The sequence below is a fragment of the Protomyctophum bolini genome (genome assembly GCF_963924005.1).
Source record: "Protomyctophum bolini genome assembly, chromosome: 10".
Lineage (NCBI taxonomy): Eukaryota > Metazoa > Chordata > Actinopteri > Myctophiformes > Myctophidae > Protomyctophum > Protomyctophum bolini.
In genome coordinates this window covers 14,701,271-14,716,361 of record NC_137871.1, presented here as the reverse complement: position 1 = coordinate 14,716,361, position 15,091 = coordinate 14,701,271, and the positions used below count along the sequence as shown (strand labels likewise).

Here is a 15,091-nt window from a genome sequence, read left to right as displayed (position 1 = left end):
ACATGCTGTCGACTGTTAAGCAAAATCATCAAAAGAAACTGAACTCTCTCTTTCTCTCTCCACCCGGTGCTCTGAGCTATCCCCACATGTGATGTTGATGTCAAAAGGCTAGCTTCATTATTAACACGAGAAGCGGGGCTGCATTTACAGGCTAGGCAGTAGAGAAGAGCATTGGCACACGCTAGCTCCAGACAGGGGTAGAGGATTGGAAAGAAGACGAGAGTGGGATGGATCAGAAGGGAGGTTGGAGCGGAGGGGCATTGTGAAAGGAGGCAGAGTAGAGAAAGGGGAAAGAAGTGCCATAACCCATGACCTTTTTCGGTTGACCAGAAACACACAAAGTATGGAAGCAAACACTCAATAATAATGCAAGACAATATGTGGGAGAAACACAGAGGAAGAGAGTCTGCAGGGACATTGACCTGAATTCCACTCCTCTGTGTTTGTCTACAACTGTATTGGCGTATAAGATCAAAAAGCAGTGTGTCAGCGCGTACACAGCATCCTTCTTCCGGGGCCTGCTTTGGGGAGTTGTTATCCCTCCATTGGACTTTGAAAACAGAGATGCATTCACACTGATAAGTGTTTTTGCCTGGGAGCCGGGAGGAGGCTTCTGCCTTCATGTTTTGTTTTGTTTTTATAGCCCGGCGGCCATCACATTGCAAACACTGCCCAAAATAGAGATGTCAGAAGTTAACATCCATACAGTCCATGCAGTGAGCCAACATTGTTATATGGCGTGACTTGCAACCGGGTTGCAGTAGCGATGGTCATGATTCACATCGCATTCCACATTCTTCCGTTCTGTATCAGGCGGCTTGTTTAGGTGGGTTGCACCTGTACCCGATGAGTGTGAGGGACATGCAGGTGTTTTCCTCACATTCTCTCTCACAAGCTCTCACAGCAATTACACATACAGCCATTTTTGTATTAATTATAATGTAATACACACACACACACACATTAAATGTGCTTTTTACACATTTAATGCGTAAAAAGCACATTTAATGTGTATTAAATGTGTAACAGTTTCTGTCTATTGCCTATTATATTTATGTTAATTGTTCAGCTGTTTCCAGTGCAGATCTATGATCTTTGCCATGCATGGTTTCCGCCACCATCGGTGTATGTGTGTGTGTGTGTGTGTGTGTGTGTGTGTGTGTGTGTGTGTGTGTGTGTGTGTGTGTGACTGCACAATCTCTGTACAGCACTTTGGATAAAAGTGCTATATAAATTCACCATATACCATTTTAGAGTGAGCTGCTAGTCATTAGCCCAGACCTGTCCAGGTTTATGTACTATGAAGCCACTGTGTAGAATTTGATTTAACGGCACACTGTGTAGACAGCTTACATGGCTACCTAATCCTTCATATCAAGTTGGATATAGACTCCATTTGCTTTCTACTGGGTCAGGTGTTCATGCAATTATTTAAGAGGGTGGGCAGTCTGCCAGTGTTTCATGAAATTTCAGTTCCAGTTTTATTTCAGGAGACATTTGTAAACCCCTTTCCAAACAAATCTGGTATTTGAATGGTTATATTATGGGATGACAAAATAATAGGTTGTGTAGGGCTATGTAAATGTGGAGAGGTTGAGGATGAGTTCTGCCACAATTTCACCTATACACACGGTGCATGGAATTAGCACTGTTGCAGAAATATTATCAAATTATTCCAGCCACAGTTTCAGTACTTTGTACTGAGTGTTGCAGTAACACATTTTTGTGGTAAAATCAGACATAATTGTTCTGTTAGTCCAAGTCACTCCTAAAAATGATTTAGTTCTTTGTGACAAAACCCAGACATTCTGACTAGTCTGGAATTGATGTTGAAAGACAGATGCGTCTGACCATGTCAGACTAGATCAGGAACAATGTTGGCCTACAGTAGATGTACTGTAATGTCAGGCATGTCTGTCTGAGGAGATCACGCTCTTACGTAACTCAGCACTGTATTAAGTCTTCACAGCATCAGCAGCTGCAAGGTCTTATAAAACACCCTTCCATTCCATGTGGTGCTTACTCAATACTCACACATTCAAACATGTACTTTATTTTGGCTTCTTGCTTGCTACGATTTTTGTTACGAAGTATTCTCCATCCCAGTACTTAAGTCAAAGTATACTCCTAGTGAAATATTAGTTGCCTAGTCAAATTTGTACAGTCAGAAGGAGTGCTTGCTTTTTAAAATACTTATTCAAAAGTACAAATTATCATTTAATTATTTTATTCTTCTTCTTTTCAAAACAATTCATAAGATTGTCCAGAAACTTTCAAGTAGATCTTGGAGATCTGCTATTTTTATTATAGTTAAAACCGCTAAAGTGGTTTTGGTATATAATGATCATAATATACCTCAAAAGTACAAATTGGTATTGGAAATGTAAAATAAATAAAAACGTTTGTGTGAAGTGTTCTCAAGTGAATCTCGTTGGTTAATTGTCCACTACCGGATTAAATAGATTTTACCCATTTTGGGCGGGAACCCCTTTTGGTGTTAGAATGATGTTATGCTTTAGCTATTGAAAAATAGCGGATCTACAATGTCAGGAAGACATTTTTAGAATCTGATTTCAGGATTCTGATTGTTGACATAGACTTTGGGCTACAATACGCCTGTTTTAGATATTCAGTGTGTAGTTTGAATAGAAGGAGGAGAACATAAAGGGAGTGCCAGTGGGGGAGGTGGACTGCATGCAGAGGAGATAGAGTGTTGCCATTACTCAGATACGCCAAGCAGCTCACTTATTAATCCATGGTGATTCTTGACGGGAGCATTTATCCTGCTCAATTACTAACCTGGAGTCATAAGACGGCTCTTTGAAGAATTGTGTGTTCGTGTGTGTGTGTGTGTGTGTGTGTGTGTGTGTGTGTGTGTGTGTGTGTGTGTGTGTGTGTGTGTGTGTATGTATGTATGTATAGAGAGAGAGAGAGAGAGAGATTAATGAGGTTTAAGTGCATGTGAGTGTTGTAATAAGTATTGGGGAGTGATGTGTGGGACAAGGTTGTGGCGCATAAGTGGTTTGGTAGACTTCAGCGTGACAGAAAATCACAACCCTGAGAAATGTACAGATGGGGACATCTATCACAAGGAGACAAGAGTGTCTTTATTGAAATACTCCATGTACAGTATAGGGCTGTATTTACTACCAGTCCACAATGTACAACCTTTTACGACCCAACCTGAAGGGTTGGAAAGGTACGTCTTTAACTTTAATACTATTATTACAGTTTAATCCATTTAGAAATAATGGATCCCAAACCGTGCGTCTCCTTGAGTGCCCAAAGACCAACTTTAGTCTCAACTTCTGTTTGAAATAAACTTTGAAATAAACGTGACTGCATTTTGAATATGTGGATGAAACTGGATATAACAGGAGGCCCTTCTCTTATGAAATAGATAAGAACCTAACATTTACCAGATTATACAACACACAACCTAAACACATACAGTAAGATAAGCCATAAATGAAGACAAGTCGGCTTGGTAACGTCTCACAGCCCCAAAAGGTAATAACCTCACCCCTTACTGTAGGTCAGAACAAATAGAAAAGTGCACCCCTGTCATGCCGGTATGCATTTACAGGGCTGTGTCAGCCGTGGGTACAACCACCAGGACACCAGGAAGCTGCATTTATACGACATATGGGGCAACTGTTTGCATTTTTTAGTTGGCATGGAGGTACTCTCAGGGGTGCCCAAAAGGTAGATCACAAAGGCTGTGCAGGTAGAACACATGACATTCCCCTAAAAATATATAATTCAAATATAAAACAAATATTTATATACTAAAATCACAATACTCGTCACAATACTCGTTTTTGCCACTTGAATTAAGGTGACTTGATTGATTGACATCAAGAAGGGCCTGTCGGCTCCCTATACAGCTTTTAAAGTCGACAACCCCCACTGCAATGTGTTGTTTTCAAAAGTGAGCAAACGTCACCAGCATTATAAAGTTATATAAAAAAGGTGTGAGGCAAAGAACCCAAAAACCTACCAACTATTTTTGTTCCATCTTATTTCCCATTACAAGTGCGTTTGTCTTATATGTAACGCCAGCGGCGCTATTCCAAAGCACCATCTGGTACATTTTGAACAGAAATGTCCCTATGCCCCTATGTTTAGAGTACCAACAGGGGGCGGTGTTGCACCACTCACTTCAGATTTTTTATATATTTTCAGCAATGGGATAATATATTTTTTGGTGGGTAGATCTTGTTGAGCTGGTAATTTTAAAAGTAGATCTCAAGTCAAGTCAAAGTCAAGTATCGCAAGAGTCCCATGTGATTCCAATCTGGGCATGATGGTGCTCTGCCTCAAAGTTGTGAATGCAATTGAAGGCAAATGAGTATCAAAACCCTGTTTGACGGTCATTGTCACATGAAATATTTATAGTGCATTTGTTACTAATTTGGTGGAAAAAATGGGTGTTTGTGTAAATGCTGTTGGCTTTAGACCGAGGCCCCTAAATGTGTGATTCAAATTTGGAGCAGATTCATTCATGATTTGTGGCATTATTATGCTCAACAGGCCCCTCTCACAAACTAATGGCAGTAAATCTTGTCAAGCACAAATGGGTGGGCCTATTTGAATCAGCCAAAGAATCCAGGGAGGAAACAATTATATTGTATGACCTACGGTTCAATAGTTAAGAGGCCAAAGGACCCGTTACATGTTTTGAAAGGTTCTTCCCCATTGGCCTCCTGGGAGTGTGTGTGCAAAGTGTCACACATAAACTGTCAGACAGATAGACTCACAACAGACCGGGTGTGAAAGGCCTCTGCTATTCTGGCGGAATTATTATTAAGGGACCAAGCAGTCCCGAAGTCAATATACGATTGACCAAATGGTGGCGCTATAACACTCAATTGAAAATGCAAACTTTGAACGCGCATAGCTCATGAACCGTTTGACCGTCGGCAATGACATTTTGATACACATATGCGTCTCCTGATGCCGAACAACTTTCGTGCTCTGAATTTTGACCTCTGACCTTTAGAACACCCGCCATTTTGAATTGTATGAAAAACTGTTAAAATCTATCCTCCCAGGATCTTTGATCAAAATGCACGAAAGCTTGTGTGAAAAAATGTGTGAAAAGTGAAAAAATGAAGTTTTTTATGAGCCAATGAAAATTGCTGTTTTGTGAAAATTCTTCCTCTGCCCCTAATACATACATGCAGCGTCATATGCTTGTGAAACTTTTCAGTATGGTAGTGCCAAATAGCACTGAAACCAGTCTTACTCCAATTTGCCAAAGGGGGGCGCTATAACAATGTTTTGAAAATGATACCTTTGAACAGGCATAACTCATGGCACTTGTTTCCACAAGTTCCTTGACTCATGGAGCACACATCTGTCACTTTGACCAGTAAGCTCCGCCCTCAGATATTCTGCTATTTTGAGCAGTTTGAAAAAAGCTTATACCTGATCTTCTGCCTGGATCTTTGAGAGATTTGCGTGAAACGTTCTACACACAATCTATGGACTATTATCTGAAATCCCAGTTGAAGAGAAGTTTGTACGTGAACACATGAACATCGAACACACTGTAGTAATGGACAATGATCCCAAAAACCAGGACACACATAATTGTTATCAAAAACACTGGATGACTTTGCTGTTTACAATGAAACAAGTGATTGTGTTCAGATAGCTCAGTCATTAGAGCTCTTGCCTTTGGACCACAAGGTCATGGGTTCAAATCCGGGTACTGAAAACTCAGCCTATGAGTCTTCAAGAAACCGGCCCCCCATCCTGCGATTAAAACCAACCCTGTCACATGGTCTTCTTTTTCTCAAGTTCAGTCTTCCATGTTTCTATGGCTTATTGTGCATATTGTTCTTATTGCGTATTGCCTTCCTGCTTGCCTTCCCGCCTTATCGCTACTTGCAGCTATATATATATATATATTTTTTTTAATCCATCCATCTCATTCATGGATAACTGGGAAGATAATAGTGGCTCTGCATACGCAAGAAAAGGCCCACACATCTTATTAAATTACCTTATTATTACTTATTAAAGTATTAGACATATTGACAAAACATTTACAAACACGTCAAATCAGTTTGCAGTTTAGTCAAGTGCAACAGAGGTAATGTTCAATAAGTGTCCCCAGTTATCTCTGTCAAAGTATTAAATATGAAGCACATTCAATAAAGGCCATGACTTACATTAACCTCTTCTTACATAAGTTTCCCAGGAGACTGAAAAGGCTTCTCACACTCACTGCACTGGTATGGTTTCCCTCCTGTATTCTTTGGTGTAATTAAACACCACACACCACAACACTTAAAGAGAGAATTCTTGTCGACAGTCAGCAATTAAAGCCTTCTCTCCAGTCAGTTATACTGGCATTGCCTCGGTCTTGTGTGAGCCATCTATTTTTTCTCTGGTGTTTTCTATTGGATTAACATTGAAAATGCATGCAGCTGTAAGTATCTACTGTACTATTTCAATAGGAACATGTACAGGTATTGCTTCTTATTTGCTCCCATGGTCAGCAGCAGTGGTGACTCTTCTTTGTCACTGACAATTCACTACAGCAGTGGTTCCAAAACTTGTTAGCTCAAGCTGTTAGCCTGGGACCCAAACTTTTGAAAATAGCAGATCTACAAGATCACAGTGCGGCACTTCGCGCTACATTGTGAGCTTGCAGATCAACAATTTTCACTAATCCTTAAACAATTGTTTTCTGGAATTTCTTTGATTTGTCTTTTATTTCTTCATGAAATATGAAAAAAATTAATTGAATTATATATATTGGAAAATGTTTTTAAATAATAAAAACAAAAAGGGCCCCATAAAAAAAAAATCACAACCCATAAATAGGTCCCGAATCCCGACCCAGTGTTTGTGAACCAGTGGTCTACAATACTTCAAAACCTTCACCGAGGAGGGATTATACATTTGTGAAATTGTGAGACAATGTTGGCAAAGTTTTCTTTCCTGTTTGCAATGTCTGTTGAGTTTTGGGATAGAATACCAAAATCACTGAGCAATGTGTTTCTCCATATTGCAATTCCTGGAGAAGTAAAATGATGCCACATTCAGAGCAATGATATGGGGTTTCTATCTCCTCTGTGTGTACAGTATACGGTGGATGATTATCCTACATTTGGTGGTGAAATTATGACCACAATGGAAAAGGTTTTCACCGCATGGAACCATTTCCCCACAGTTTTGAGTCATTATTCTGCAGTCTGTGAAATATCTTTACTCCCAATAGTCTGCATGCCTTCGAGGCTATAGAGAAAAAGATTACATGAATAAATAAATCAATATTTCCACAATTACACCACCAATATGGCTTGTCTGCTGTGTGAATCCCGTTAGGGAGGGATCACATGCTCCAGAGTGATCAAAGTGGTTACACATTCAGTGTATTCATAAGCTTGCTCACACCTGCCTGGGCTCTCTAGATTAAGTTTGTTTATACTGTAGTTTGTTGGACAATTAAAAAAAGCCAGAATTGTTTGGCTTTCATTATCATTGTGTGAGTTTTTTAAGTTACGTTATCATTGCATTTGAAAGCACTTTAAAGCATTAATTGATTTGAAAAGGTTTGCCGTAAAAAGTCCCTGGGAAAAAATGAATGAATCAAGACTTTACTGTGCACTATAAATCCAAATAATGTATTATAATATAATACATTATTTGGATTTATAGTGCACAGTAAAGCAAAATGTTATATTACCTTTGATGGACGTTCTCTAGCACTATTGAGAGATGAGTAATATTGTTAACGCAAATTAAATATACTAGGCTGTTTTCTAGAGACAGTATATTGGCAGAATATGTTTTGTTTGCATTTGTTGCTATGCTGAATGTGTCAAGTGGAACTTTTCACCAGAGAGTGAAAAGGAAAGACTTACATCCGATTCCTCTGTAACAGAATATGATTGACCTGGACTTGGACATATAATCATGCACTGAATCAGGACACTGGAGGTTTGTGTGGTTGTATAGCGGGCGTAACCGTCTCTCTTGTCTGTCCTCTAGGTGAACACAGCCATGCATGAGACTAAGCTGGTGGAGGAGTGTGATGAGCTGGTGGAAATCATCCGTCAGAGGAAGCAGGTTATTGCTGTCAAGATCAAGGAATCCAAGGTACGCTTGCCTCGTACATCACACGCACTGCTAGAATTCCTCAGAAGTGGTCGAGCATTTTGTGCAGTGCATCAATCACGCATCAGCACAACGTCGGCGGGTTGATTCCAGCTCGGGTTGTTTTTCCGCCTTGTGTTGCAGGACTTCAGATTTCAGTTTGAAGCTGCTGTTCATGTTATGCAACCCAGCCCTCCTTTCTTTTCCTGATACCAAACACATGAATAATAGATCTTCGAGTTGGCCATGAAAAAGTTTATTGTTGCCTTGAGTCCAAATGTTTTCAATAGAGCCTGGCTCGCTTGGCTCATATATTGGCAATGAGTTGACTTTATGATGACATCGGTATCAATTGGCAAATATGCAGCCAATTAGATTTTAACTACTTTCAACCTGGATTAAACCTTATGTTTACATATTTATGTTTATTATTCATTTGTTTATCAAATTGACATTCAAAATGTATATATATATATATATATATATATATATATATTTTTTTTTTAACCAAAATAACATCGGACAAAACATATGTAATCTGTGATCTAGGACTCTCCGAAATCACGATCGGCATCGAACCCAAAACTCTGGCTCTGACCCTACGTTTTAACAGCAGGCGAACAAAGGCGACTCTGGGCGATAAAAAATCTCCTGTCATTACTGTAATGTAAACATATCAACGTTCCACGTGGAGGGTAAACAAAGCAACACATGAATTTGATTGGCTATCGCCGGACGATGACGTCCAAAAGATCGACAACGGGAGGTAAGAATAAATCTATCACGACTAGCGACTGGACTGCAGAACATAGGATCTTTTTTTTAAATTAGACGGGATGATTTAGATCGCGAGTTATAAATGTTTTAAGATTTTCTTTGTCGTCAGCTAAACAGGGGAGGAACAGACGATGACGTCTCACTGTTGCGCAACATCGACGATTGCACAACAGGCGCTCCCAGGCTGTGGAGCGATGCGATCCGTTTGCATATCAATAAACTTCGTCTTTTGGATCAAACTTCGTCTTGGGCGTCGGGCGTTACTAATAGAAAGGACAAAGAACTTCGTCCTGGGCGATGGGGGTGTTTAAACGTACTCTGAGGTTGCGTATTTACACAAACAGAAACATTACTTCAGAGATGCTTAAAGTTTAAGACAAACTGATGAAGCAGTATCCTGAGATAAGTAGGAGCGTTTTTAGTGTACCTGTGTTGTGTTAATGACTTAATGTGTTAATGCGCATGACTTTCCCTACACATACACAGACAGCCTATGTGTTGTGTGGAAAGCACAACACATACATAAACATGTTGGACATTAGTGGAAAAAAACAGCAGCCTAAAAGATTGAAAAAAAAAATTGCCAAAAGAAAATGTCTCTATCGACTGAGCTACCGGACATGCTAATTTGAGGTAAGTAAATTAAGCACACCCAACTGATTCAGCTATATTAAAATAATGTATACAGGAGAGGAGGTGGAACAGAACGCTAGTAGGCCTCAGTCTGCCAAGTCTATGTGTCTCTGAGCAAGACACCTATACTGCTAACGGGCGCTGTATTAATAGTGCTCACTCCTCATTGTTAAACTCTGTAAAAGTAGAGGATGAGTTTCTTGTATGAGCAAATGTACAGTGACAAATACCCCAACAACAACAACAACAACAACTAAAAGAGACTATTATAAGGGGGGAGTGGGGAGGGATAGTAGAATGGAGCTACTGAAGACTATAAACTGAAAGGAAAGGAAAGATGAATGAACATGATAAAGGAAGGAGGAAAAAAGGTGAAGAATATGTCAGGATGGAAAGACAGAATAAAAGGAAAAGGGTAAAGCATAGAAAAGGCGGACGGCACTAAACCGTAGGATAAACCAATAGGATTAGGGATATTTGAATTGACAGTGGCGAGGAGAGCCATGCAGGAGGCTTCCCACTCACACTCATAAACACACACACACACACACACACACACACACACACACACATGAAGCAGTCTGGGCCGTGTGTCTCTCCTCCTCTTAACGAGCTTTGTCTCTCTCTAAGGAGACTCAGTCATGCTTAATCTCTCCCTGCACAAACAAACAAATTATTCCCTTGCCCTGGTGTGTGTGTGTGTGTGTGTGTGTGTGTGTGTGTGTGTGTGTGTGTGTGTGTGTGTGTGTGTGTGTGTGTGTGTGTGTGTGTGTGTGTGTGTGTGTGTGTGTGACGTGTGTGTATGTGTGCGTGCGTGCTTGCACGTGTCACTTCATCCTCACTTTCTCTCTCCCTCCCTCTCACACTACAGTTTTTTCTTCACTTCTTCTTTTATCACACTCTTCAAAGACTTCCATTGTGTCTAAGCGAGAGCCCCAGAGTCAAGCAAAACAAAATCCCTTTATCTTCAAAAATCGATGATAGTTTGATGGTTTATTTCTGTAGTTTTCTATTAATTGGCCAATGTGAAGGTGTACAATCTCAATTCATACAAATTGAATTGAGATAAGAATGGGCAACAGAAAACCGCATATACATATTCACCAGAAAGAAAGTCACATTTTGGGTGCATAGCTGAGTCATCACACTGGAGATTAGAACGGTCTTGAATTATAGTCTGCATGAGCGAATACTTAGATCAAATTCTTGAATTCGAAATCCACATTTTTACTTTGTCATATGAACACGTAGCTAAAATAAATGTATAAGATCTCTCTCTCTCTCTCGTGCGCGCGCACACACACACACACACACACACACACACACACACACACACACACACACACACACACACACACACACACAGACGATCAAGAGCAAACAGACTGGCGTTGCCATGTTGTCCCCCGTTTTGCGTAAAAGGGGGATGAGGTTGGTTGCACAATGCTGTTCAGGGCAGATGTTGCCGTGGCGTAATCTATACTGCACTGTCCATTAAATCCCCCTCTCACTCTCCATGCTTCTCTCTCACTCTCTGTCTGTGTTTCTCTTGTTAACGTGACTAAATGTCCTTTACACTGACAACAGATTATGGCTGAAATAGCAACAAACAATTCTAATGAAACCTCACCCGCTCAACGGGGCTTCTATAAGTACAGGGAGAATGGGTATTGTAGCCATCTATACCGGTACTTTGATGCTTGCTGTGCTTTAACCCATTTAGGCCTGACCTCAAAATTAAAAAATATATATTCTAAATCCTCCATTTTTCTGAAATAAATATTTTCACGATTTTTCAAAAATAGCAGACCTACAAGCTCGCTATGAGCTTGTAGATCTGCTATTTTTCAATAGCTAAAGCATAACATGATGCTAACACCAAAAGGGGTTCCCGCCCAAAATGGGTTAAAAACCATTGCCAACGAGCGTTTGTGTTTATTCTCATTTGGAAAAATAAGGGGTTGAAATAAGAGAGAAAATTGCCGCTGGTAATTTTATAAAAGCTCCCAAGATTGTAAATATAATGTCTTCTCTTTTCATGATTATGTAGCCAGAGAACCAAAGTGGTTTCTCGGATAATGAGAACACGATGCAACTCTGACATTTAAAGAATTACTTTCATTCCACCTTTGTCAACGAAAGGGGACTACTGTACAGTACAGTCTGTACTATACAACATGTCGTTCCTGCTGTCACCTCCCGTCTTTGTTTTTTATGTGCAGCCAGTGCTCTTTTCCAGGAACAAAATAATTCACAAAGCTAATTTCATTTGTGTAATCAGGATGTGAGTGGTAATAGAGATAAATAGATTACCTTGGAACAGAATTTCCGTGCTCTGTCAGAATATTCTATAATTAAACTAACTATAATCAAAAGGCATGGTCGGAATATTCTATAATTACACTAACTGCTGTATAATCAAAAGGCATGATCAGAATATTCTGTAATTGTAAAACTAATGTAATGATGATCAGACTGTGTGTGTGCGTGTGCGCACGCGCGTGCACGTGCGAGACAGGCAGATATCCCAAATACATTATAATGCTTGCCCTAATCTGCATTTGCATAATCTGGTAAACCATTGGCATCAGCTAAGAAGCGTACGTCTGCGAAAGTTGCAATTCAGGATTGGAAACTCCAGTTGTAGGAAATAAAAATGTCAAGGCATTTATTTATACCAGTCAGTCCTACTTATTGTGAGGCTTGTGCTACTATGATATTTGTAACCACTTAAACCCAATATACATATATATATTTTTTTCTGCCTTATTGGTAGTGCACAGTGAAGATAGACAGGAAACAGGGAGAGAGGAAGGTCGCCGACACCGGGACCCGAACCCACGACACACAACCAAGTATAAATCAGGCCTTAACATGAACGTGGGACAGAAGTGCATGCTGAGGCAAATTAAATTCAGAGGGATAATGAGATCATGTGTCAGACTGGGTGGAGCATCTCTCTGTTGCTTCCTCTATGTCTGTCTCTTAACCCAAGCACACACGCCATGTACACCCACACGCATGCATGCACATACACACAGACACAGTCAGAGCCGCACACACATTCCTTTCTTTATCATTGTTATCTCATGATAGCAGAGAACAATAGGAATATGTCCCATCGTCTCCACCCTCTGTTGTGCATCATTTTCACAAGGTCACCGTTCGACAGATGAGCGATGACATTCTTAACCAGCATGACCGCATTCCCTTATTATCGCCCTCTATTCAATTCAAGTTTATTGACAGTTATACCAATACGTGGGCAGAGCAGAATGAGATGAGCATTTCTCAATCTCAAGGATCTCTGCTCTCGGCTGAATGAAATGGAAAAATGTATATTTTAAGTATATTTCGGCGATGTTCAGGTTTGGGTTAATGGTGCATAGCATCGCTGTCAGGCTGTAACAGTTCATGCAAAATGATGTCGCAGGTCCAGAGTTATTTCTCTATCCTATTCAGTCAGTCAGTGCCTACTACACTGCACTAAAAAAGGAAAATAAATTGAGTTGGACAGGAAAACACTTGATGACCAAGCGAGTGAGTACAATCCACTAAGTAGTGCTGAACCAAACTTCCTGTACTTCATGGAAAAATAATGTTTTCCATGAAGGACGTGGAGGTATCATCAATTTAGGCTGACTTGGCAAAACTGACCACATGACAGCATTGGTGACATAGTAGCGTTCAAATTATTAACAAAGTGAGTGCAGACCCATTCATTCTCATTTTGTGCGTTTACATACATTTGTACAGTATGGCACTGTGATCCAAAGGGCTCATCACATATTCACTAGTAGTGGATGGAATGGAGGTTTTATAAGCCCTGGTGGAGTGGTGGTGAACAATTGGCTCTATGCATAACTGCAGTCCCGGGATTCCAGAAAGTGTCATTGCTATTCCCACTGAACACATATGAAGGTGTCATGTGTGTTCGGTTCAATTCTGCTGCCAAGCCAATCCACGGGACTACAGTTATGCACAGAGGCTAATGTAATCCTTACATTTTTAGCAGATAATGAAGGTGACATCTAAAGGTTAGCTGCTCTGGTGAGAAAATTAAAGTACTTGAAATCAAAGTTCACCCCACAAGTATAGTAAGGTGTGTCTTTGTGTTTGTGTATTTTGTTTTATCTCAGGTAATGAAACTGCGTAAGCTCGCCCAGCAGATTGCCAACTGCCGCCAGTGTCTGGAGCGCTCCAGTGCCCTCATCACACAGGCCGAACACAGCCTGAAGGAGAACGACCACGCCCGTTTCCTCCAAACTGCCCGCAATGTGGCAGAGAGGTCGGTGATGATGTACACACACGCAAACTGTATATCTGCAAATTCATACAAATGCACACATCTCAGAAATACAGGAGACGCGCGGTAAAACAGTTATTTTTCTTCTCATTCCATCCCCTCTACCAAGCCTTGAATTCTCTGTTCTATTAAGGCACATAACCTTTGTTTAGATTCAGCAGCAATCTCATTCAGCAGCAATCTCTCCGGTCCCATTAGCAGCTAATTGTGCAATCAGTTTATGTACTACAAGGCAGCACAGTGGGACAGTGGGTGACATTGGCTATCCTCGTCACATATTAAAACAATTCTACACTGTAACCGCTTGTGTGATTCTTTAAACTGGGTCCCGGCTGTTTGTACACTTATAAATTGATAAATTAAGACTGAGTTATTTTTTCCCTGCGAGCTTAAAGGGAAATTAATCTTCCCTCTCCTTCCATTTGCCCAGCTTTGTTACTCCATTTCACTGTCCAAATCTCTACTAAGAAGAGAGTTTCAGCCTAAGAAGCTGGAAATACTGTCTGTGGGCAGATTCTGTAGCTTACCGTAGCATTTTGTTTTCTTACGCTTTGGCCTGCTCAATGCTCTTTTCCACTGTGAGCCGGCCCAAGCTATTTATTGATGATGGACTAGTCTCGCCTCACTGAGAAACAAAAGTCCTCCTGAAGGACGCAAGCTCGCTCTGTTCTGTTCCAGCCTTGCTCTCCGGCCAAGCCAAGGCTGTGGTTTTGGACGGCTACTGCCATACAGACTGCTCTTTGTTGTACAAAATATGAGTTTCTACACAGCCGTCCCAGAGAAACACCATGTGTGTTTGGAGACGTGTGTTTGTTTGTTTGTATGTTTATTTGGCCAGATTCCTGAGCTTGGGGAGAAGGGGATGTTTGGCTTGGTTAAATAAGAGGGTGGTTACCATGGTGGTGGTTACAGTACATGCGCCCAAATACTCGCACAGTGACACACACACACACACACACACACACACACACACACACACACACACACACACACACACACACACACACACACACACACACACACACACACACACACACACACACACACACACCGTGTTGACCATACTGTATCCCACCATTCTCCCCTGTCTTCCGTGCCAGCTAGTCTCCCTCTTTATCCTTTTCACATCCTTTCTTTATGCCCCACCCTTCACCTCTCCTTGTCCTCCCCTCTCTACTACAGCCTTTTCCTTTCATCACCTCCTCTAACCTTCTCACTTACCCCCTCCCTCCTCTCCCCTTCTTCTCATCTCTTCTCTCCCCT

General features: G+C 40.8%; 1 protein-coding gene across 4 annotated transcripts in view; it reads left to right on the top strand.

Annotated features, from left to right (window-relative positions):
• Positions 1-15,091, top strand: part of mid2 (midline 2) — a 156,936-nt gene that overhangs the window by 114,495 nt on the left and 27,350 nt on the right. For all 4 annotated transcript variants that reach the window (XM_080774732.1, XM_080774734.1, XM_080774731.1 and 1 more), the window contains 2 exons: positions 8,008-8,115; positions 13,662-13,810. In XM_080774732.1, coding sequence (XP_080630858.1) covers positions 8,008-8,115; positions 13,662-13,810 — 257 coding nt within the window. The remainder of the gene's footprint in view (positions 1-8,007; positions 8,116-13,661; positions 13,811-15,091) is intronic.